The sequence below is a fragment of the Glycine max genome, chromosome 9, assembly GCF_000004515.6.
Source record: "Glycine max cultivar Williams 82 chromosome 9, Glycine_max_v4.0, whole genome shotgun sequence".
Lineage (NCBI taxonomy): Eukaryota > Viridiplantae > Streptophyta > Magnoliopsida > Fabales > Fabaceae > Glycine > Glycine max.
This window is the reverse complement of record NC_038245.2, coordinates 8,476,444-8,499,376: the sequence shown is the minus strand read 5'-3', so window position 1 is coordinate 8,499,376 and position 22,933 is coordinate 8,476,444. Positions and strand designations below refer to the sequence as shown.

General features: G+C 30.7%; 2 protein-coding genes across 2 annotated transcripts; one reads left to right on the top strand and one right to left on the bottom strand.

Annotated features, from left to right (window-relative positions):
* The first annotated feature begins 5,764 nt into the window (after nucleotides 1–5,764).
* On the top strand, nucleotides 5,765–10,290 carry LOC100810501 (uncharacterized). The gene is made up of 6 exons (XM_003533761.5): nucleotides 5,765–6,628; nucleotides 7,122–7,219; nucleotides 8,653–8,677; nucleotides 9,390–9,510; nucleotides 9,604–9,738; nucleotides 9,902–10,290. The coding sequence occupies exons 1-6, from the start codon at nucleotides 6,292–6,294 to the stop codon at nucleotides 10,104–10,106; spliced, it is 921 nt and encodes a 306-aa protein (XP_003533809.1). The 5' UTR covers nucleotides 5,765–6,291; the 3' UTR covers nucleotides 10,107–10,290.
* A 4,527-nt stretch (nucleotides 10,291–14,817) lies between these two features.
* On the bottom strand, nucleotides 14,818–15,358 carry LOC106794337 (secreted RxLR effector protein 161-like). Its single transcript, XM_014761581.1, has 2 exons — nucleotides 15,132–15,358; nucleotides 14,818–15,028 (listed from the first exon to the last, which is right to left on the bottom strand). The coding sequence occupies exons 1-2, from the start codon at nucleotides 15,356–15,358 to the stop codon at nucleotides 14,818–14,820; spliced, it is 438 nt and encodes a 145-aa protein (XP_014617067.1).
* Nucleotides 15,359–22,933: the final 7,575 nt, after the last annotated feature.

Sequence of the window (22,933 nt, the reverse complement as noted above, 5' to 3'; positions counted from 1 at the left end):
AGAAAAACCTTCAATTGCGTTCCTAATTAGAAAACTATGTGAAAATAAATTTCAGAAGGAAAGATAAAATTGTTTATGAAATCAAAAAAGAAAATTTTCAATTACATTCGCAATTAGAAAAATTGTGTAGAAATAAAAGTATAATCGATCGTGTAATTGAAATACAATGTAAAATGAAGAAAAATAAAAGAATGACAATTTAGAGAAGAAATGGGGATTGGAAAGAGTTTAGAGTTTGTAAAAGAAATGTAGAATAGAATTTCAATAAAGTAAATTCATCAAAAGAAAATGAATGACATTAAAGATAAATTGCGTTAAAATATGAGTTCAAATATACACATTGTTCCTAGGATTGGGAGCCTGTCTCGTGCGACGTGTTGGTGGTAACGAAACTTGTGCAATTGTTCTCCCCAAGGAAAAAATGACTACTATTGTGCTTATTTATAGTTTTTGGACTCAACAATTGAATTGCAAGATTTATGCATTTGTACAACTTAAACAAATAGACTATCTTAGATGTTGACAACTATTTTGTTTCTTTTACAAAAAAAACTCGTTGATAATTGTCTTCTTCGTTTTTCATTTACGTCTTTGAATGATTTGTCTTTAGAAACTCGTCTCACAAATCAAATTCACCAAATACTTAGAAACTTTTCAAATGTTTCATCAAGCAAATCTCTTTATCAATTTTCACCTTTCAATTGTTAATTCATTGAAATGAACATTACACCTCTAGTAAACTTTCTTTTGATTTGGTAATCAAATCTTCATTTGATCATGTGATCAAATGACTTCCAAATATCTCTAAACAATATATGCACTTGATTCTAATGTCAACACTTAATCATAATTACATCATCTTACATAAAATCACTTTCGATTCAATCATAATATACTCCTTATTGAATCACTAATCGAAAACAACATTATATCTGACAAATCAAATCAACCATTTTTTGAACATGACAAAATCTTTACACTTGGAAAATTTTGAGTGAATAGGCAATTTAGTCCCTGAGATTGTACCCATTTTGTATATTAGTCTCTAACTTAATATTAAATTCAAAATAGTCTCTATCTTTACAAAAGTGTTGCAAAATTGTCCTTCCGTTAAATTTTAAAGTAACGCCGTTAGTGAGGTCAATTTTAGTGCCACGTGGACTATCCAAAGTGGCACTAAAGGATGACGTGGCATGACACGTGAACGTGCCTCCTAAAAGATGTCACGTCATTTGATGATAACAAAATGAGTAAATAGATAATTTAGTCCCTGACTTTGTACCCCTATTGCATATTAGTCCCTAACTTAATGAAAAATTCAAAATAGTCCCTATCTTTTGCATAAGTGTTGCAAAATAGTCCCTAACTTAAAAGATGCCGGAAATCGTGCTTAAAGTGTCCATGTATTGCAAAGGTTGTGCCTAGCACGATTTCTGGCGGCACAGATTCCTCCTTGGATTCCTTGTCATCTTTTGATTCCTTTGGTTTTTTCTCTTCTTCTTTCTTTTCTTCTTCATTTGCTTTTTTCTCCTCCACTTTGTTTTCCTCTGGTTTTTTCTCTTCCTATTCAAAACACACACAAAAAAAATCAGAACACGAAATGATATATTGATGGTAATTGAAGAAAAAAAAAGAGGAAAATAGAATGGTTATGCAGACCTCGCCCATTGTTGTTGACGGCTACAGAGATAAGGTTGTTACTGTGGATTTTTGGTTCTTTTTATTTGTGCAAGTGTGTGTGGGTTCTTTTCGTATATATGCCTCAATTGGTTCAGAACCATCAAATTTAAAGAAGCCACTCATTTTATCATCATCAAATGATGTGGCACTAAAATTGACCTCACTAACAACATTACTTTAAAATTTAACGAAAGGACTATTTTGCAATACTTATGCAAAAGATAGAGACTATTTTGAATTTTTCATTAAGTTAGGGACTAATATGCAACAGGGGTACAAAGTCACGGACTAAATTGCCTATTTACTCGTTTTGTTATCATCAAATGACATGACATCTTTTAAGAGGCACGTCCATGTGTCATGCCACGTCATCCTTTAGTGCCACGTTGGATAGTCCACGTGGCACTAAAATTGACATCATTAACGACGTTACTTTAAAATTTAACGGGAGGACTATTTTGCAACACTTTTGCAAAGATAGGGACTATTTTGAATTTAATATTAAGTTAGGGACTAATATGCAAAATGGATACAATCTCAGGGACTAAATTGCCTATTCACTTGGAAAATTTTACTAACAGTCCCAAGTTGATTAAATTAAACGATTAATCAATTAAATGGTTCTTTTCCCTTTTCTAGAAAAACTAAAAGCATTTTAACATATTAAACCAATGGTGATCTAGATTAAGTGTTTTCACAAAATCATGACCATTTGATTATTAGATTGGTGTAGGCTTGAGGCAACTTAGTCTTAAAACTTAATTCAAGATCAAATAAAAGAACACACACATCATCAAGGAAATTACTTATCAAAACTCCAATTCTTCAAAGTCTTCATTGGTTGAGAATCCATCAAATCTTCAATTCCTTTCAACTAGGTCCAACAATAATATATATATTATAAATTAATTGTTATTATTATTATTATCATTATTATTTTGATAAATTGATTATAAATATTATGAATAAAATAAGATATTATTATTAAATAATAAATATAAAAATACAAATAGTAACTAATAATAATAAAAATAATAAATACTAATATTAAGAGTGAAATAATTTATAATAAATAATAACAATACATTTTTCTTTACTATTAAATTATTTTCTTTTCTTATCTACCAAATACTTTAATTCAAATATTTTTTCTTTTTTTTTACTTTCTTTTACTTCAACCAAACAACCTTACTTTACACTCTCTTCAATTGGTTTCATTATTTGTTTCCTCACACTTATATTCATTTTCTTTTCTCTCAACTAAAGTTCATCATTTGCTTGGAGAGCAAATCATTGAGTTTCTTAAGCTTACTAAAAGGGTTGATTTACATATTCGTTGGAAGAGACAAAACTCACTTTAATAATCTTTACACCTCTAAGATTTATCTCATAACTTTTCAGACTATTGGAATACCTTACTTCCTGTAAAAGAGAAAAAGAAGTTAGGATTTCTTTCACTTTAACAAAATGCTTTTTCTTTTAATTTTTAAATAATTATAAAAGACACTATTTAATTTTTTTAACAACTTTCTTTTGGTGTTTCTATATGTAAATCTTTAGAATCAAGGAATAAAATAAAAATTAAATGATATTTAATATATTTATAATTATTCTTGAAAAATGTTTTCTCAAATTTAATCAAGAGACTTGGTAGAGTAAAGTAGTTCTTTGTTGTAAATTCATGTTAATTTATGGATAAGAAAAAGAAAAAAAACATAACGTCTTAATAAATTCTATCAACTTTTCCAAATTATATCGCATTTTCAATAAAAATATTAAGCCATCAATCCTATTCAAAACTAAGCTTTCGGCCCGTATACTACATTTCACTATGTGTGTCCAGATACATAAGGGAACGATAATTTTTTTTGCTTGGTGTCCATTTTTTGCTTTTCGATTCATTGGGAAAGTAACAGAAACTCTACCGACACTGACCTTTATTTCAATTTGTCTTTTATATATATATATATTACGAATTTTTAATTTCTATAAGCAATTTTACGTTGAAAAAGTGCAGAAATTTTATTACATTAATACTAATATGTAACAATTAAACTCTTAAATTTCTCTATCCAAAAACATTATTGTTTAATTTCTGAAATTAAATATTAAAATAATAATTAATACAAATATTTTTTTTTAAAAAAATTCTTTAATTACTTCTCAAATTTTTATAAATTTTTTATTTTTATTTGGGATGGTTAAAAATTCTTGGTTAGTTCCTGACTTTATTAAAAAATATTTGTTTTATTTGTATTTATCATTTTGTATAAAAAAGACCAAGTTAAATAACTTTTGAAAAAAAATCAATGAATTTGTTTTAAATATTAGAATTAGAATATTAAAGTTGTATAATTTAAAAATTAACTTAATTTTTATTTTCTGATTGCGTTATTGGTGGGACACTTTTTTTCATGTGAATAGAATAGCCATTCCACCACCGGTTCCTGTATCTTTCCAGTTCTACTTCGCACTTTCAGTGGCAGATGTTATGTTAACACAAAATTTGAGGTAAATATAAATAAGCAATCACATAAGTACGAACAAGCTTCTTTTTTTTTTTTTTTCGACAGATAAATACGGGCAAACTAAAAATGAGAAATAAGGTGTTAATTATTTGTTTTAATTTATGTTTTCTAGTCTACGTTAAATTAAATCAACAAAATTTAACCTTTTCTCTTAAGAGAAATTATCATTTTTAATTTATGTACGAATTTAGTAATTTAAAAATAATTAATTTATTATCCAAATTACTTCATCCATACACATCTCCTCTCTCTCTCATTATATTTTACATGTATAACAGATTTATATCCTATAAAAATGTGATTTTTCACTGTTTATATTAGAATTTTATCGATCTGTAATTTATAAATATATTTATAAGTGTATATTAAACTTTAACACCTCCATTAATCCTCGTGAACCTTAGGATCCAAACTTTTAAGTTTGATAATAAGAAACAAAATGCAAAACGCAACATCCTTTTAAAGCAAAAGGGAGAGTTATGAGTCAATTAATTAACACTTTTTTTTAACACTCTTTAATAATTAATATTTTATTGTTTTCATTTATATGCATGGTATGATGTTATTTTTATTATAAAAAGATCATTTCAATTTTTCACTCAATTGTCGTAAGTAAAAATATACTTATTGCCAATGTTGGCTAATAAATTTTAACTAGTTTTTTTTATAGTAATTTTTAGTATTTTTTTAAAAGTTACTTTAAAATATTAGCTTTTAATTTTTTTTATATCTGATTCTATTTTTGTCTCTAATATATTTATTTAATTTCTTGATTATCATTTTTTTAAATAAATCATAATTTTATTATTTATCAGATATTTTATACTTTTGAGCTATTTTGACAATTAATTATACTAAATACTTATAATTTAGGTTATGATTATTTTTAGCAAAATTTGACAATTAATTATACTAAATACTTATAATTTAGGTTATGATTATTTTTAGCAAAATTAGCTACTAAAGTATTTGAAAATGTAAAATAATATAAAACTAATAAAATAATGATTTATTTTAAAAAAATATTATAAAAAAATTGATGAATATATTAAGGATAAAAATAAAAAAAATAAAAATTAAAGTTAGAAATTAAAAAACATTACTTTAAATATTGATTTAAAAAACACTAAAAATTACTAAAAGAATATTTTTTTACCAAATAGTCAAACACATTTTTTACGTAGTAAAACAAGTTAAAGAAATTGAAGTAAGTAGATATTAGAATATAAATTAGAATAAAGTTGATTTACCAAACTTTAAGAAATGGAATGAAATTAAATGTTAAGATCTCAAGTTGATTTCTAAGATAATATAAATAGAAAAAAAATAATTTTATCTTATATTTTCTCTAATAATAAATAATTTTTAATTTTAGGAGTTATTTTTATTTTTGTGATAGAAGATAAATTAAATATATCAAATTCTTTAGATATGAGTAGATTACTTGCTAGGAGTGTGAAGGCTTATCGACAGCAAGTAATTCAAGTTTATCTTATTGTTTTTTTTTGGACAACAAAGATTATGTTAATTATTAGTTAGTTAACATTAATCTTTCAAAAGGAGCCACTCGTGTCTATATGAGCCGCCTTGATCCTGTATATAACGTTGGGAGAGAAATCAAGATCTGAGAAGTTTCACCTTTCTTCAACCCCTCTTGCTCTATTATAATTTAATATCTTCTAGAGATTCTTCTCGTGCCAACCCATTTATTTTTCTCGCAGGTTTCATGTCAATTCTGTTTGTGTCCGAGGTTTGCCAAGTTTTGTTTTTTATTTTCTGAAATCTCATTAATATATTGTTCAGACATTCCCATTTTGAGATTTTATCTGTTAGGAAGAGGTCCTTTTGCTTCTGAATGAGAGTGTCCAATGAAAGTTTGGTCCTTGATGCATAATTAAATTGTTCTATTGAGTGGTGGCAAGTCAAAAAGGTCTCGGCTTTTTCGTAAGAGAATATTGTTTTTTTTAGTAAGATTATATATGGTGTTGTTGCTATATTTAAATTAAAGAACCTGCAAGGCCCTGTGTGCTTCTTGTTTCAGCATTGCCATTATCTTCTTCTTCTTCTTCTTGTTCTTCTTCTCATGGCTCTTATGTTAGGCTATGATCCTTGTTCCCATTTAAGTAGGGCCTTTTCCCATTTTCCTTCTGTTTCTTCCTCTGAGGCTAACAGAAACGTTGGATTCACTCTTAAAGCCTGTTTTGATGCCAATAGCGGTGATAATGCCAATAGGGTCTTTGTGAAGGAAAAGAAAAAACCCAATGGTTTTGCATGTGTTCCTCACCCTCCCTTGTTAGGTGGTTTAGAGAAGGGTATTGATGTTGAAGATAGATCTTTGGGTGGAAGTCCCACCAAACCCTTTTGTTTCTCTGATCAACAATTGCCCCAGAAACTTGTTGTTGCTGTTGATGTTGATGAAGGTATGTATTGATGTATGCATGTGCCCCCCATCTTTTTTTTTTTTTTTTAAATCTTATATGGTATCTTCTTAGGCCTGGCTTAACTATTTTGTCATGTAATTTTCTTTGAAGAACCTGTGTGATCCTGTTCAAGTTTCATCAATTAGTCTGGATCGATATTGCATTTCCTGTCCTTTTATTTTTTTTAGTGTATTTTTTAAACAACATTAAATGATTAAGAAACTGAGTCAGAAACCCCCTCCCTGGGTGCATGAAACAGTCAGTTTATTCTGCAATTCAAACATAAGCTTGAGGCATGTTACATGTATTATGTATAGTTTCTTTAATTTAATTGGTCAATGTTTGAGTTGAACCTTTCTTTGAATTTTTTTTGCTAAATGTGAACTTATGTCGTTGTTGGTGATTCATAGAACATAAACTTAGCTCTAGCATTATCTACTTTTGTGTTTTCCTTTAATGTGTACTTTTTTCATTTGCTTTTTTATATAAACAGTATTAGGAAACTTTGTGTCAGCTCTGAACAAGTTCATAGCAGATCGATACTCATCAAATTGTTCAGTTTCTGAGTATCACGTGTATGAGTTCTTCAAGGTACACTTGATAGCGCTTTCAGTAATTCTATTTTTTATTCATGATAAGTAATTGGAAATTTGAAATTTACAAATTTTGTATTTACAATAATACAATAACTCGCATGTTCTTTCAAAGGCTCATTTCCCCCCTTATTCACTAATCCTCTACAAAAGAATTGTAACCTTAGATTTCATACCAAAAAAATGACAACAGATGTAGCATTAGAAGCTATTGGCAAAACAGTTGCATGGAAACCCAACTTTTATGGAATTAGGCTTATTTGAGATGATTTAATTTTCTTTGGTATTGATCTTCCATGATGTAATTTTATGTTTAATCTATGACTAATGATTGATAATTATATACATCTAATTTTAAAGGTTTGTTAGCTTAAGGGCGTGTTAGGGTCCAGTTGCAATAGCAAGGTATGGGATTTGAGTCTCTCATTGGAAGTATGAGATTCTAGTATGGGGTTTATAAGACATTGGACTCTCCAACTACAACGTCTAGTTTTTGTGGTGTGGTTCTCCTAAGGTTCTTATCAGGGTGTTGGAATTTGCATTGTATCACATGTTGTTATCTATTCTTCATTTTGCCTGCATAGTATGAGTGGGGAACTCTCCTCTCCACAAATGTAGTGGTTGGCATGCAAACAGACGTTCTGTTTTGCTTTCCTTGGTTTCACACTTTGTGGTACTTCTTCTTAACCTTATGTCCTATTCTACTTTCTTTTCAAAGTACACCAAACATAGAACAAACCCATCTGATATGTTCAGCTCAGTTCTAATGTGTCTACCAAACTCTACCAAAGTGATGAAGCGTCATCAGTGAAATTCTGCCATGAACTCTTTTATTTGTAGCAAGGAAGTCACAGATGTATTACTAATGGGTTCACTTACAGGATCCAGCCAGGACAGAGAAATAAATTCACATGGGCACTGAATATTGTTTAGATGCCCAAATTGTTTGAGAGTCTTACAGTCATTTAATTTTCTAGTTGACATCACATTGAATACTATAGATTATTTATGATATATTCAAGCTATTTTTCACTGTGTCTTTGAATCTTACAATTTGATACAAATAATGATTCACAATTCAAAAATTAACTTAACAATTCACAATTCGAATTGTGATTAGATATATAGATAGCTGCTTGTATAAATGGAACCATGCATTTCTGTTAACTCTTAATTCTGTTCTATGATGGGTTTCTTGGCGTCTGTAGATTTTTCATATTTTTCTTTGAGTACATTTATATTATCTTTCCTTGAGCTGCAATGTACTGTATGCATGAGGTGTATCTGGCTTCTACCACCTTGGTGCTATGAATGGAAATTTCACTGATGAAAAGATAATTTGTGCTTTTAATAACTCATTTAATCCATTGTATTGCATTGATGAGCATGTCTGTAAGTGAGTCTGATGCACCTTTCATTTTTCTATTGCAGATATGGAACTGCTCACGTGATGAAGGTAATTGCATATCTGTCAATCACATAGATATTGCATTGTGTGAAATTGTGAATTAGTCTTCTGTCTTCCTACTTCATTTCTTATGAAAATTTGTGGGATAATTAGATATAAATTATTTGTCTTTCTTATTTCATTTTCAGCAGTTCGGTGATTGGAGTGTGTTATGTTTTGAAATTTGGCATCTTTCAGGAGATCAGGTCTATTGTAAATCAAGTTCTTAAATCAGTGTAATTGTGGACCAAAAAATTGTCAAATTATAATTTTTTGCATACCATGCTAATAGGGAGCAACCCTTGTCATGGAAAAAAGGGAAAAAAGAAAATAAAGTAGTCCAAGATCCTGAGTTATATTCATGCTGCAGTATATACAAATGAAGCACCAACAACAGAAATAGAGCAGGTGTAGTATTAAGATAATGGAAAATGAGAGCCTAAGCTCTTAAAAAGGATACAACCAGAGTCTCAGCTCCTCAGAGAAAAATGCCTTCCTATATTCCCCACTCCAAATATTCCAGACCTTGGGCTTCCCATGGTTACAGGATGTTAAATATCTATGATTCTATCATATTCATATTCTTGTATGTAAACTATTGATTATGTGGACAGTCTAACAAATCAATAACTTTATTGAGTTGTTTTATATGATGAGGATTATATGCCTAAAGAAATTCATAAAGTTTATGCGTTGTTCTGAATGCCTTCTTGTTGTGCAGCAAATACCCGTGTTCATGAGTTTTTTGAGACACCATACTTCAAGTCAGGGATCCAACCTATCCCAGGTGCTCAGACATCCCTGCAGAAGTTATCAACATTTTGTAGCCTATCAGTTGTAACGTATGATGTTGGTATTGAATAGTTATTTTACTTTAACCTATAGCAGAATCTGGTCAGCATCAACTAACAGCTATTTGTATATTATATGATCAGATCTCGGCAAAATGTAATCAAGGATCATACACTTGAGTGGATAGAGAAGCATTTTTCAGGATTGTTTCAGGAGATTCACTTTGGAAACCACTTTGCCCTTGATGGGATGTCTAGACCAAAGTCGGAGATTTGTAGGTATGCCACTTAATCCTGCTCACCTTCATTTCTCTGCTTTTGCCTAAATCCGTTGTTTCCTTGTCAACATTTTTTATCTACGCTCTGGATAGGCAAATCCAAAAAGCTGAAAGCTTACTTGTTCCAATGATTAGTTGCTGATAGATTCCTTGCATACTGTTAGGTCTATAAATGCTACGGTTCTCATTGATGATAACCCAAGATACGCCATAGAGTGCGCTGAAGCCGGAATTAGAGTCCTACTTTTTGATTATGAAAACTCGTACCCTTGGTCCAAGACCAATTCAGCTGATGAGCATCCCCTGGTGATCAAAGTTAAGAACTGGGAAGAAGTTGAACAACAATTGATGTCATTGGTAGCTTTGTAGTTACTAAAATCCTGCAGCAAGGATTTGTTAAAAGCACTCTTATTAGATTAAGTAGTGGATAGTTTCTTATGCCTGAAATATCTAATTAAGACACCATAAAGGTGAAATTAGGGGAAGTAACTGCAAGAAGTTATAGTCCTGTTTGGAAAAATATAAAATTACCTGATTATATTTTTTTTCCCAATATGAGAAGTAACAAACAGAAGTTTTTCACTGTGAGGGAAATTATCACGTATTCCTATATGGATCATTAGGAAAGATTTGTTTACATACTCGATGAATATTTAAGTGAAATGCATGTCATAGGGTTCTATCATCATCTAACAAAGCATTCTGGACCATCAAGTTCTTTAATGTTGGATGTATCTTGGTGAATACTACAGAGGTCTTGTCCCATTAGCTGTTGGTTATATGAATCAAATGAAATTATGTTGTCACAAAGCAAGTCTTAAAAAGGCAAATTAGATATAAATTTAGCCCTTTTAACTGTTTTGTACATAGTTTTTCTCTTTTTCCCTTCAACTCAAGTATTGGCCTATTGTCCATATGATCTCTCTTATTTGGGCTTCTTCCGGTCTATTTCTCTGTTTACTTAATAGGTGGCATTCTTATTTTTTCTATATGGGATAAATAAGTATATGTATCTTGTCTTTTATGCTCAATGATTCAGTGCAACATCCTCATTTTTGCATGACTCTTGTTCACTCTTCATTGTCCAATATTCAAGAATGAATAGCATAAATCATGGTTGGTCTTATGGTTATACGCTAACTGGGTTTTAAAAAACATCATTTGGTAACAAATAACACCTTAACTCCTGAAGCTTTTTTCAATATCATATACCTAACATAGATCGGACTTTGTAAGGTAGATCTAACCCTTAATTGTTAACTTGTAAAATGATATGGGATCAGTTTGTTTTAAAGTTATTTGTTGAAATAAATACTTATTTTAATAAAATAAATAATTTTTATTTTTTTTAATGTGTATGTCTAAATTGTTTTTTTTTAAAATCAATTTTTTTTTCCTTATTTTAATACGAAAATCCTATTTATTTTTTTAAAAAGTATTTATTTTTAAGTTAAAACAAACTCACCATAATCTCATTTTTCACCTCTATGCGCTCTACTGTTAGCATGCTTCATAAGCTCTCGACTAAATAATATGCAGAAGACTCTTGGATGCGCTTAATAAGCTCATCAAAACGAGAGTATAAAAACATAAGGGAGTTGCTAGGTGCACCAGCAATTATGTGAATGGGTAAAATTGTCCTTGTTTAAAAAATGCGGATACCTTCATACGGAAGAAGGTTCTTCCGTTGTTATTTTCAACTGCGGAAGAACCTTCTTCCGTGTCATCTCGCAGAAAATTTCTTCCGCAGGAAGCAACGGAAGAAGGTTCTTCCGCAGTTGAAAATAACAACAATGGAAGAACCTTCTTCTCTAGATTCCCGCGGAAGAACTTCTTTTGCGAAATTGCACGAAAGAAGGTTCTTCTGCGTGAAAGAACCTTCTTCCGTGAGTTAATTTGTTTTTTTGGTTTTTAAATTTTTGGATTATTTTGTATTTGTCTATATTATTTTATATTTTGTATTTTATATTTTACTATTACAAAATTTAATGCATATTTAATTTGGGTTATTATTACAAAATAAAAAATATTTATTTAATATATATTAAATTTTGTAATAGTAAAAAAAATTTGTGATAGTAAATATCTTTTATTTTTAAAAAAATATATGAATTAAATATTTTTTTTATTTAATTTGAGTTACTATTACAAAATTTAATGTATATTTAATTTGAATTACTATTACAAAATTTAATGCATTAAATATTTTTGTAAATGTAACCTGAATTAATACATTAAATATTTTTTATTTAATTCAGGTTACTATTACAAAATTTAATGCATATTTAATTCGATTTATTATTATAAAATAAAAAATATTTATTTAATATATATTAAATTTTGTAATAGTAAAAAATTTGTAATAGTAAATATTTTTTATTTTAAAAAAAATATACAGATTAAATAATTAGTATGATTTATATCAAAATTAATTATCACAAAATTTATTATTTAAATTTACATATTGTGATATGTATAGTAACATTATTTATCACAAATTTTTTTATTATTAAAATTTTTAATATATATTAAATAAAAAATATTTAATGCATATTTAATTCTGGTTACTATTACAAAAATATTTAATGTATTAAATTTTATAATAGTAATCCAAATTAAATAAAAAAATATTTAATGCATTAATTCGGATTACTATTACAAAAATATTTAATGCATAAATTTTGTAATAGTAATCCAAATTAAGTATATATTAAATTTTGTAATAGTAATTCAGATTAAATCAAAAATATTTAATCCGCATATTTTTTTAAAAATAAAAAATATTTACTATCTTAAATTTTTTTACTATTAATATATATTAAATAAATATTTTTTCTTTTGTAATAATAACTTGAATTAAATATGCACTAAATTTTGTAATAGTAACCAGAATTAAATAAAAAATATTTAATGCATATTTAATTCTGGTTACTATTACAAAAATATTTAATGCATTAAATTTTATAATAGTAATCCGAATTAAATAAAAAATATTTAATGCATTAATTCGGGTTACTATTACAAAAATATTTAATGCATTAAATTTTGTAATAGTAATTCAAATTAAGTATACATTAAATTTTGTAATAGTAACCCAGATTAAATAAAAAAAAATTAATCCATATATTTTTTTTAAAATAAAAATTATTTACTATCACAATTTTTTTTATTATTACAAAATTTAATATATATCAAATAAATATTTTTTATTTTGTAATAATAACCCTAATTAAATATGCATTAAATTTTGTAATAGTAAAATACAAAATACAAAATACAAAATAATATAGACAAATACAAAATAATCCCAAAATTTAAAATAAAAAAAATAAATTAACTCACGGAAGAAGGTTCTTCTGTAGTTGAAAATAACAACAGCGGAAGAACCTTCTTCCATGTGATCTCGCGGAAGAACGCGGAAGAACTTCTTCCACAGGAAGCCATGGAAGAAGATTCTTCCGTGAGATGACACGGAAGGTTCTTCCACAGTTGTAACATTAACTGCGGAAGAAGGTTCTTCCGAAACATTGAGGGGTATTTTAGAAATTATAAAAAATTGCTAGGTGCACCAACAATCTGGTGCCCCTAGCAATTCCCAAAACATAAGAGTTCAAAGTTTACCAAGTACAAATCCTTATTGAGACTCCACTTTTACCTCAATCTTTTTTATAACAGCCTTCCACAAGACTTTTTTTGCCGTTGTATCAGTCATTTTTCACACAATTATGCATACTTTTAAAAACAACTCTATTTAGGTATTGTATTTGAGTGTGAAACCTACAATATTTTATTTACACTTAAACAACTCTGTTAGAATTTAATTTTGATTAATGTAAATATTTATATAGAATTAACTAATTAAAAAGTTTTGAAGATATTTTAAAAGTAATTATTATAAGATTCATTAACTTTTATTTATATAGTAATTCGTGATTAGATTTCGGTTTGAAAATTTTTACAACTAAATTCATTCTACATACCAACCAAAAAAAATGATTCTTATTTTTTATTTACTTTCAAAACTAGTATTTTAGATTGGTTATTATACATAATAAATTTTTATTTTATATAATTAAATTAACAAAAATAAATCTTTTTGATATGTAAAATATATTTATAATTAAAATTCACAATGAAAAAATATTTTTGATATAATATATTATATTTTTAATTTACAATGAAGAATTCAAATTGTGATATAAGATTGATAATTTTTTAAATTCAATTTAGAGATAGAGATTAAAAAATGGTAGATTCAAATGTATAAACGGTTAAAAAGATAAAGTAGACATAAAGAAAGGCAATTTAATTTACTTTTTGTTTATGGAGGAAATCTTATAGCTTCTCATTCGTAAGAAACTTAACGATACAAGTAGGAATTCGATGATAAATCGTGGGACTAGCAACAACAGTCACTGGCTTTTCAAGACTAACAACTATATTTGCTTGTCTTCTCACAAACTTTACCTGAAAGCTAGGAAAGTAAGACATGATATGCTTACAAACTGTTTCAAAAACAACTTGATGCATAGCAGAAGTGTAGAGCCATTGTGTAGCCAGTAAAAGGCCTAAAGCTTCACTCACCTTTAACTTCCAGAAGGTTGTTCTTGGCTCAAGCGATTCTAGCAACAACAAAGTCACCATTAACATGTCTAACATGATAGAGCAAGACAATGTTTAGAGAGAATGATGATGAATGAATGTTATTGAAAAATATCTATAAATTGGATTACATCAACTCCATATATATGTGGAGTGAATACAAACTAACTAACACAACTGGCACAAGTTAGTTATTAACTAACTAACCTCCAAACCCACCTAACTTTTGAATTATTAGTTATTCACTAACTAAAATCTCCCCTTAATTGAAAAGCTCTTACTATCTACAACACCAAATGCTTCCTTCAACTTTACAAATCTATCAATCTTCAAGGCTTTTGTCAATATATCAACAACTTGCAGTACACAACTTCAATCCTTCCATGATTGACTTGCTCTTGAAGAAAATGGAACTTTGTTTCAATGTGTTTGCTTCTGCCATCAGAAACTGGGTTTAGCTAAATGAATAACATACTTGTTATCCACTAACAGTTGTATTGGCTTCTTTGTCAATCTTCAATTCCTTCAACACTAAGTCAAGCCACATAGCTTGATAAGCAACAAAAGACCTTGCTATATACTCAGCTTCGCATGTTGAGAGTGCCACCACAAGTTGCTTCTTAGAACACCATGAAATTGGTGCCTCTAAGAACTTGAATATGTAGCCTAAAGTGCTATTCTTGTTTGACCTATCCCCACTCCAATCAGAGTCAGAATAGCCCATCAATTCATTCTCTTGCTCACTAGTTGCTAGGAAATAACACACCATACTCAAGTGTGCCTTTGATGTACCTCAAAATTCTCTTGGCTACCATCAAATGACTTTTCCTTGGCTCAAGCATGTATCTGCTAACCAACCCAATAGAGAATGCGATGTTTGGTCTACTATTGCATAAGTACCTTAGATAGCCAATTAATTTCTTAAACAAGGTTGGATCAACCTCATCATCATCATCACTTGCAACATCTAGCTTCAAATCCACTTCTGCTAGTGTGGTAGCTGGGTTGCACTCAATCATGTTGAATCTCTTCAATACATCAGTTGCATATTTCCTCTTATGTAAGATAATACCTTATGAAGTTGTTAGGAATTCCATTCCAAAGATGTATAACAGTTTGCCCAAGTCTAACATCTCAAACTTAGTCATCATCTTAGCTTTAAATTTCTCTATTTCTTCACTATGGCTGCCACTCACATGCAAATCATCAACATATAGGCAAATAAGAAGTATTCCTTCAGTTTTCCTTTTCACATATACACCATATTCAACTATGCACTTGGTGAATTCATTATGAATTAGAAATGAATCGATCCTTCTATCTATGCTCTAGGTTCCTGTTTAAGACCATACAAGGCCTTATTCAACTTGTACACCATTCTTTGCTTCCCTTTGATCTCAAAACCTGGAGGTTAAGTAACATAAACCACCTTATCTAAGAATCCATTTAGAAATGCTGATTTCACATCCATGTGGAATAGGGACCAACCATTGCTACTAGCCAAAGCTATCACCAATATCATTGTCTCCAGCCTTGCTACTGGAGCAAATACTTTAGTAGAGTCCATCCTTGGCTTCTGCCTGAATCCTCTTACCACTAACCTTGCTTTGTGTCTAGCTACTGACCCATTTGGATTCAATTTCAGTTTGAATATACTTTTTACATCTATGGCTTTCTCGTGAGGAGGTAGCTTTTCTCAGTCAATTCCCAGATGTGATTCCTCTCAATTGCTTCTAATTCTTTAAGCATGGCTTTCTTCCACACATCTTCCTATAGAGCCTCTTCATGATTGATTGGTTTTGCATAAGTTATTAGAGAAAATGGACTAAGTCTCCATAAGGTGTGACTTCACTATCATGAAGTATCTCATAATCTGAGAGTCTAGAGGGAATGTGCCTTTCCTTTTGTGGCCTTTGAGTCTGATTCACATTAGCTGCTGCTTCAATCTCATCATTTGATTCCCTTCTGTTCTGCTCACATTCGAAGTGAACATCTTGTACCTGAATTGAAACACATGAATTTTTTACTGTTGCTAGCTCCATCTTGCCAATTCCATGAATCAACTTCACACACAATCACATCCCCGTTGGCTTCAATTTTCTGTTTTATAGATTTATATAACCTGTATGCACCAGTTGGATGATAGCTAACTAGAATCATAGGCTTACTCTTATCTTGCAACTTCTTTCTCTTTGCATCAGGAATGTGTTTGCAACATAGGGAACCAAACACTTTGAGGTGACTCACCAATGGTTTTCTTCCAGTCCAATACTATTCAGGAACTTCCTCCTTTAGTCTCTTGGCGAGACATTTGTTGTGCAAGTAAGCTAGAATAATTACTGCTTCGCCCCAGAAGTTATGTGGCAAGCCTTTTTACTTAGGCAAACTCCTTGCCATATCAAGTACTATTATGTTTCTTCAATATACTAGACCATTGTGTTGTGGAGTATAGGGTGTTGTGACTTCATCTTGGATGCCACATTTCTCACAAAAATCTTCAAACTCCCTAGAGGTATACTCTCCACCACCATCTGTCCTCAAAACCTTGAGCAGTTTACCAATTTGTCTTTAACCATTGATTTGAACCTTTTGTAAACTTCAAACACTTCACTTTTAGCCTTTATCAAGTATAGCCACATCATTCTAATGTGTTCACCAACAAAAGAGACAAAGTATTTGTTGCCACCTAGTGAAGCTACTTCAAAAGGTCCACATACATCAGAATGTGCCACATGCAACACTTCTAATGATCTCATTGGAAAATATGAGCAGAAAAAGTTCCTAGGTTGCTTACTAGCACTACATACCTTACACATTCTATCAGGCACATGCACATTGGGGAGACCTACCACCATGTCTTTAGACTGTAATTGACTTAGGCTTCTAAAATTTAAATAGCCAAACCTTAGATGCCAAAGCCAACTTTCCTACTCAGCCACTGTTGCTGTAAGACACTATGCATCTGCAACATTGATTTTGGCTTGAAAGGTTTTGTTCATTGAGAGTGAGGATCTAAGCACCAGGCTTTGTCTGGGTCAAACAACTCAAGAAATTTATTTTGCTTAATCACTAAGAATCCCTTTTCCACCATTTGTCCCACACTCATGAGATTGTACTACATGCCATGCACAAACAACACATTCTCAATCAATGTTGTCTTACCATCCTTTCTTTTGATCGGATATTGCCAACTCCCTCAACATTCAAGGTTTTGCTATCAACTAGCTTAACCTTTGTGGATCTGCTTGTGTCAAGATCAATGAGCCATTCCTTATGCCATGTCATATGGTTAGAGCATCCAATATCTAGATACCAAGCTTTTGAAGAAGAAACACCTCCAGTGGTTATAACCATAAACAAAATTGGGTCTTAATCAAAATCCTCATGTGGAACATTGGCTTCTAGGTTCTTTACTTTTTGTTTTCTATTTCCTTTTCCTTTTTTGTGCCAACACTCCTCAACATAGAGGCCAAACTTATCACACACAACACTGAATCTTCCTTCTGTTTTTCTTCTTTCGATTTCCCTAATCTAAAGAACCAATCTCTCCCTTATGAGAATGCTTTATCTTCAACCTTGGACTTTCCTTGATTGAAATTCCAATTTCTCTTAGAAATTTTTCCTTGTTCTTGCTTTCCTTTCCATTTTGCAAAATTACCTTTCACCTGTGCCTGCAAAGCTTGATCTGCTTCTTTGATCTTGTTCCTTTGAATCAACTTCAATTTTTTTGCTTCTAAAGATCCTTGCAGCTCCTCAATTTTCATGATCTCTACATCTTTAGATTTTTCATTCACCACCACAATGCGATTAAAATTCTGAGTGAGGGTGTGCATGATCTTGCCTATGATCATTTGATCTGTGATCTATTCACTACAACCCTTCATCGCACTTGTGAGACTTAACACGTGACTAAAATAGTTTGCTACTCTTTATGATTCTTCCATCTACAACAATTCATACTACCTCATTGATGCTTAGAGTCACACCTTTCGAATCTTTTCTCCACAAGTGAAGCACCTCTCCAATATATCCCACACTTCCTTGGTTGTACATGCTTTGGAGATCTTGTCAAAGATACTTGCATCCATGCTCTGGTGGATCAAGAACAAGGCTTTGCTATCCCTTTTTACTGCATCATTGTGTATAGCTCTTTGTGCATCCATAGGATTATCACCAAGTTCTTGGCATCCATTCTGCTTAAATTCATTCACATCTTGAAACCGAAAAAACACCTTCATCTGCATACTCCATCGCTCCCAATTCTTGCCATCAAGAATTGGCAAATTCCCAGGGAATCCACCATTGCCCACCATGATCGCAACAACAACAGTAGAAGGAAGAAGATGTAATGATTGCAGTGACAAAATGGAAGAGGAATGTGTTCTCTCACACTCAACAAAATCTCACAAACAAATCTCTCTTGATCTTGCTCTCACTCACTCGTGATCTCACACACTTTCCCTTGGATCTTTACAAGGCTCTTGATACCAGTTTGATAGAGCAAGACTCACTCACACAATGTTTAGAGAGAATGATGATTAATGAATGTTATTGAAAAATCTTTATAAATTGGATTACATCAACTCTATATATATGTGGAGTGAATGCAAACAAACTAACACAAGTTAGTTATTAACTAACTAACCTCCAAACCCAACTAACTTTTGAATTATTAGTTATTCACTAACTAACATAACACACACTCCTTCATGCTCTCCATTCATTTTGAAACATGAGGGCTCTACTAATTAAGACATTGGAATTGAGGTCTTAGTTGTTATCCAATAACTTTTCATTCCTCTTTTTTCACAAACCCCATAGAATCATGCCAAACTGTTCTTGGGGTTGAACATCCAACTTCATGAGGATCTTGAAGCATAAAATCAGCAACATTATCACTCTGATCAAGTTCTTCATGAACAAAATTCCATAAAGGCATCATATGTCAGCAAGCTTGGGCGTTTCCTCTAGTGAAAAAAATATGCCATGCATTTTCTAAACTTGTAGGCTGACTTGACATAGAAAATGCTAGTGGACTGGATATGAATAATTTTGGCAGCATCATGGTTGAGAATGAAAGTTTTTTACTAGTAGGCATGATAGTGCATAAAACTCACATCCAAAAGGAGAGAAGATTAAAAATATCTATTTTAATTAAGAGAGTACAAAGAGTAAGAGTCACACACACACACTAAATTATGTATTCTAATTTCCAATAAAGAAATGCCAACAACATGTTTTCTAATACACCTTTTTATTTTTTGTAAAGGGGGGGGGGGGGGGGGGGGGAGGCCTTGAGGTAGAAAGGAGCATCCTGAGTCCTGACCAAGTTAGCACCCTCAATCCCACACTGAAATGACCCCAAAATTTATTAATGAAAAAAGGAACTACAAAACCAATAAGTAGGTGAAAAACGCTATGCATGCAACAAACCCACCTATTTCTCAAAATACATAATTTATTGACAAAAATTTATTAAAAAAACATACATAAAGACGATATTTTGAGATAAAGATAAAGATAATCTCAATTAAAATCAAATTCAACAAATAACAACATAGTCACACAATCCAAAGTTTCAAGGTAGAATTATAAACAAGATCATACTAACAAAGGATCAATTAACCAATACGCCACGAATTCATCAACTAGTTCTTAGTCTAAAATTCTAACAAGATAAAAATTCTTCCAATTAAACTAAAAATTCAATTAGGTGATTGTTTCAACAAATTGATATGCAAAAATAAGAACGTTATTTTTTTAGAAATATAGTTATTCAATATTAAATCTAGTTTAAATAGTATAAATAATAAGATTATATAAAAAAATATAAAAAAATATAATAATTTTTTATAATATATTATTTAATATATTTTTCATATAATAAATATAATTGTACAATCACTTTTGTCTATTGTCTCCTTTTTTTTATTTGATTTGTTTTTCATCTTTTTAAACAGGTCCCTAATATTATATTATCTAATATTATAGCATTTGTGTTATATACGTAATATATTAAATGGATATACTATACTATTTATTTTAATATATAGTATAAGTGGTGCAGTAGAAAAAGAATAAACAATCTAAAAAAATAGAACGATAAAATACTATTATGTACAAAGAGATTTACAACAACTCTACCTTACTCATTTTTTTCAAAATAATAATAATAAAAAAAGAAATCTACCTCATTCAATCAATTAAATTATACTTCCTTAGTTCCATACAATAAATACAAACATACATATTATTATCTCTTTCCATCTTTGTGTTGTTTTTCTACCACATCACTTATACTATTCAAAAATAACATTACAAATGTTGATTATATATTTATATTAATTGTATGAAAAAACATATTAAATAATAGATTATATAATTTAATTATTATGTCTCAACCACGAGCCACACCAGAGGTTCCTAGGGGCCCACATCATGACACTGCTGCTTATCAGCCCACCTTTGTCACTCTAGAGTAGTTTCAGCCTATGATGCAAAGTCTTCATCAAAAGAACTACAGTCTTCATTAGGGGCATTGTTGGCTCATGCAGAGAATCTATCAACTCTCATTGAAGCAGCCGGTCATGACACCTCTGACTTTCTGAAGCGAGTTTCATGGTCTGGGGATAGTCTTCCTCTTTCATAGGGGGTAGGTGCCTTTGGTGTTGTTGGACCTTCTGGAGATGCAGCAAAGGATGGAGTTGATAAGGATTATGTTGCTGATGTCACTGCTGCTCAAGGAGCATGGGAGTCATGGCCTACTCAGGATTGAGGCCAATGCCATCTTATCTTTAGACATCTTTTATTTTTCTGCACCTAACTTCTTTTTAATTTCTGCAGTTTTTAATTCCAGAATGTTAGAGTAGGTTTAGTTTTAGCATGTTGGCAGTGTATTACACTTTGATTAACTCTAGCAGTTTGATGCATGTATGGACGTTGTGGTTACTACTGTTTTGGGGCATGTCTTGGATGAAGTTGACTACTTTTGATGAGATTTTTGTGTGCTTGTTGAGTTGAAAGTTTGTTGTGAAAACCACAATGTTTTGAGTGAACACGTGTTGTCGTTGATTGATGGTTTTATAAATTGAATGTGCATGGGTGATTTTGGTTAACTTGTATGACAAAAAGCACTTGTGAAAGAAAAGATAAATGCTTCACGCTACCCGTGTGTATCTTAATTGTGAGAGAACAATTGGTTTTGTCTTCTGGATTTTGCATGATTATTTGAATTGTTTGAGTGCATACATGATCCAGACATTGTGATTAATCTTAATGAATTGTCAAATCAAAATGTAACATGTCTATTATCTATCAAAGGAAATCATTGGGTGTGGCACAAGAAACTTGGACATGATAGCTTGAAATTAATCTCAAAGCTACAAAAACAAGACCTCATAAGAGGATTACCAAGGGTGTCATACAATGATGATTTGCTTTGTGAAGAATGTCATAAAGGGAAATACATTAAAACCTCTTTTTCTAGCAAAAAAATTGTTTCCACTTCAAGACCACTTGAATTGTTAGATATTGATTTGTTTGGTCCAACTAGAACAATCTTTGTCAATGGAAAAAAGTATGGTTTAGTAGTAATGGACAACTACTCAAGATGGACATGGGTCATGTTCCTTGCTCACAAAGACGAGTCCTTTGAAGTCTTATTGAAATTTTGTAAAAGGATTCAAAATGAAAATGAGCATGCATTACTTCAATTAGAAGTGATCATGGTAGAGAGTTTGAAAATGAAAGTTTTCATCTATTCTATGAAGAAAATGGAATTCTTCATAATTTTTATACTCCTAAAATACCTTAACAAAATGGTATGGTTAAAAGAAAGAATAGAACATTGCAAGAAATGGCTATACCATGCTCAATGATAACTCTACACCTAAACACTTTTGAGCTGAAGCTGTGAATATTGAATGATACTCACAAAAAATAAATTATATAAGACATATTTTTAAAAGGACTCCATATGAATTGTGGAGACGACGAAAGCCCAACATTTCACATTTCCATCCTTGGATCTCAACGTTTCATTCTAAACACTAAAGAAAGTTGGGAAAGTTTGACTCAAAGTGTGATAATGGAATATTACTTGGATACTTTGAAACATCTAAGGCCTATAGAGTCTACAACTCTAGAACCTCAGTTATGGAAGAAGTTATCCATGTAAGATTTAATGATACCAAGCCTGATACATACATATCAAAGCTGGATGAGTTTATTGCAGATCTAAGGCTGGACGATGGCATTGGAGCACTAACATAACAGTCTATAGAAACAGATACATCTAATTAAGAAACAATTTCAAGGGGAGAGAGAACCAACTAGATGAATCCTCAGAAAGAACTATGCAGAAAGTCAAATCATTGGTGATCCCTCAACCAAAGTTCAAATAAGAGCATCCCTTAGACAACAAGGTTACCCAACTCTCATTTATGAAGTATGACCAAAACATGTTGATGGTGCTATGGAAGATGAGAACTAGGTCAAATCTATGCAAGGGCAACTTGACCAATTCAAGAAAAATGGTGTCTGGAATCTTGTAGAACTATCCCAAGGAAAGAAGGAAGTATGTGCTAAATGAGTGT

What these genes read in the sequence shown, in the direction of transcription:
- LOC106794337 (XM_014761581.1), bottom strand. Translation starts at nt 15,358, where the DNA reads ATGATTGAGTGCAACCCAGCTACCACACTAGCAGAAGTGGATTTGAAG. An exon ending in GTAGCCAAGAGAATTTTGAG is followed by an intron (nt 15,029 to 15,131) that starts GTACATCAAAGG and finishes GAGTGGGGATAG; the next exon opens with GTCAAACAAGAATAGCACTT.
- LOC100810501 (XM_003533761.5), top strand. Translation starts at nt 6,292, where the DNA reads ATGGCTCTTATGTTAGGCTATGATCCTTGTTCCCATTTAAGTAGGGCC. An exon ending in ACGTGTATGAGTTCTTCAAG is followed by an intron (nt 7,220 to 8,652) that starts GTACACTTGATA and finishes TTTCTATTGCAG; the next exon opens with ATATGGAACTGCTCACGTGA. An exon ending in CCAAAGTCGGAGATTTGTAG is followed by an intron (nt 9,739 to 9,901) that starts GTATGCCACTTA and finishes GCATACTGTTAG; the next exon opens with GTCTATAAATGCTACGGTTC.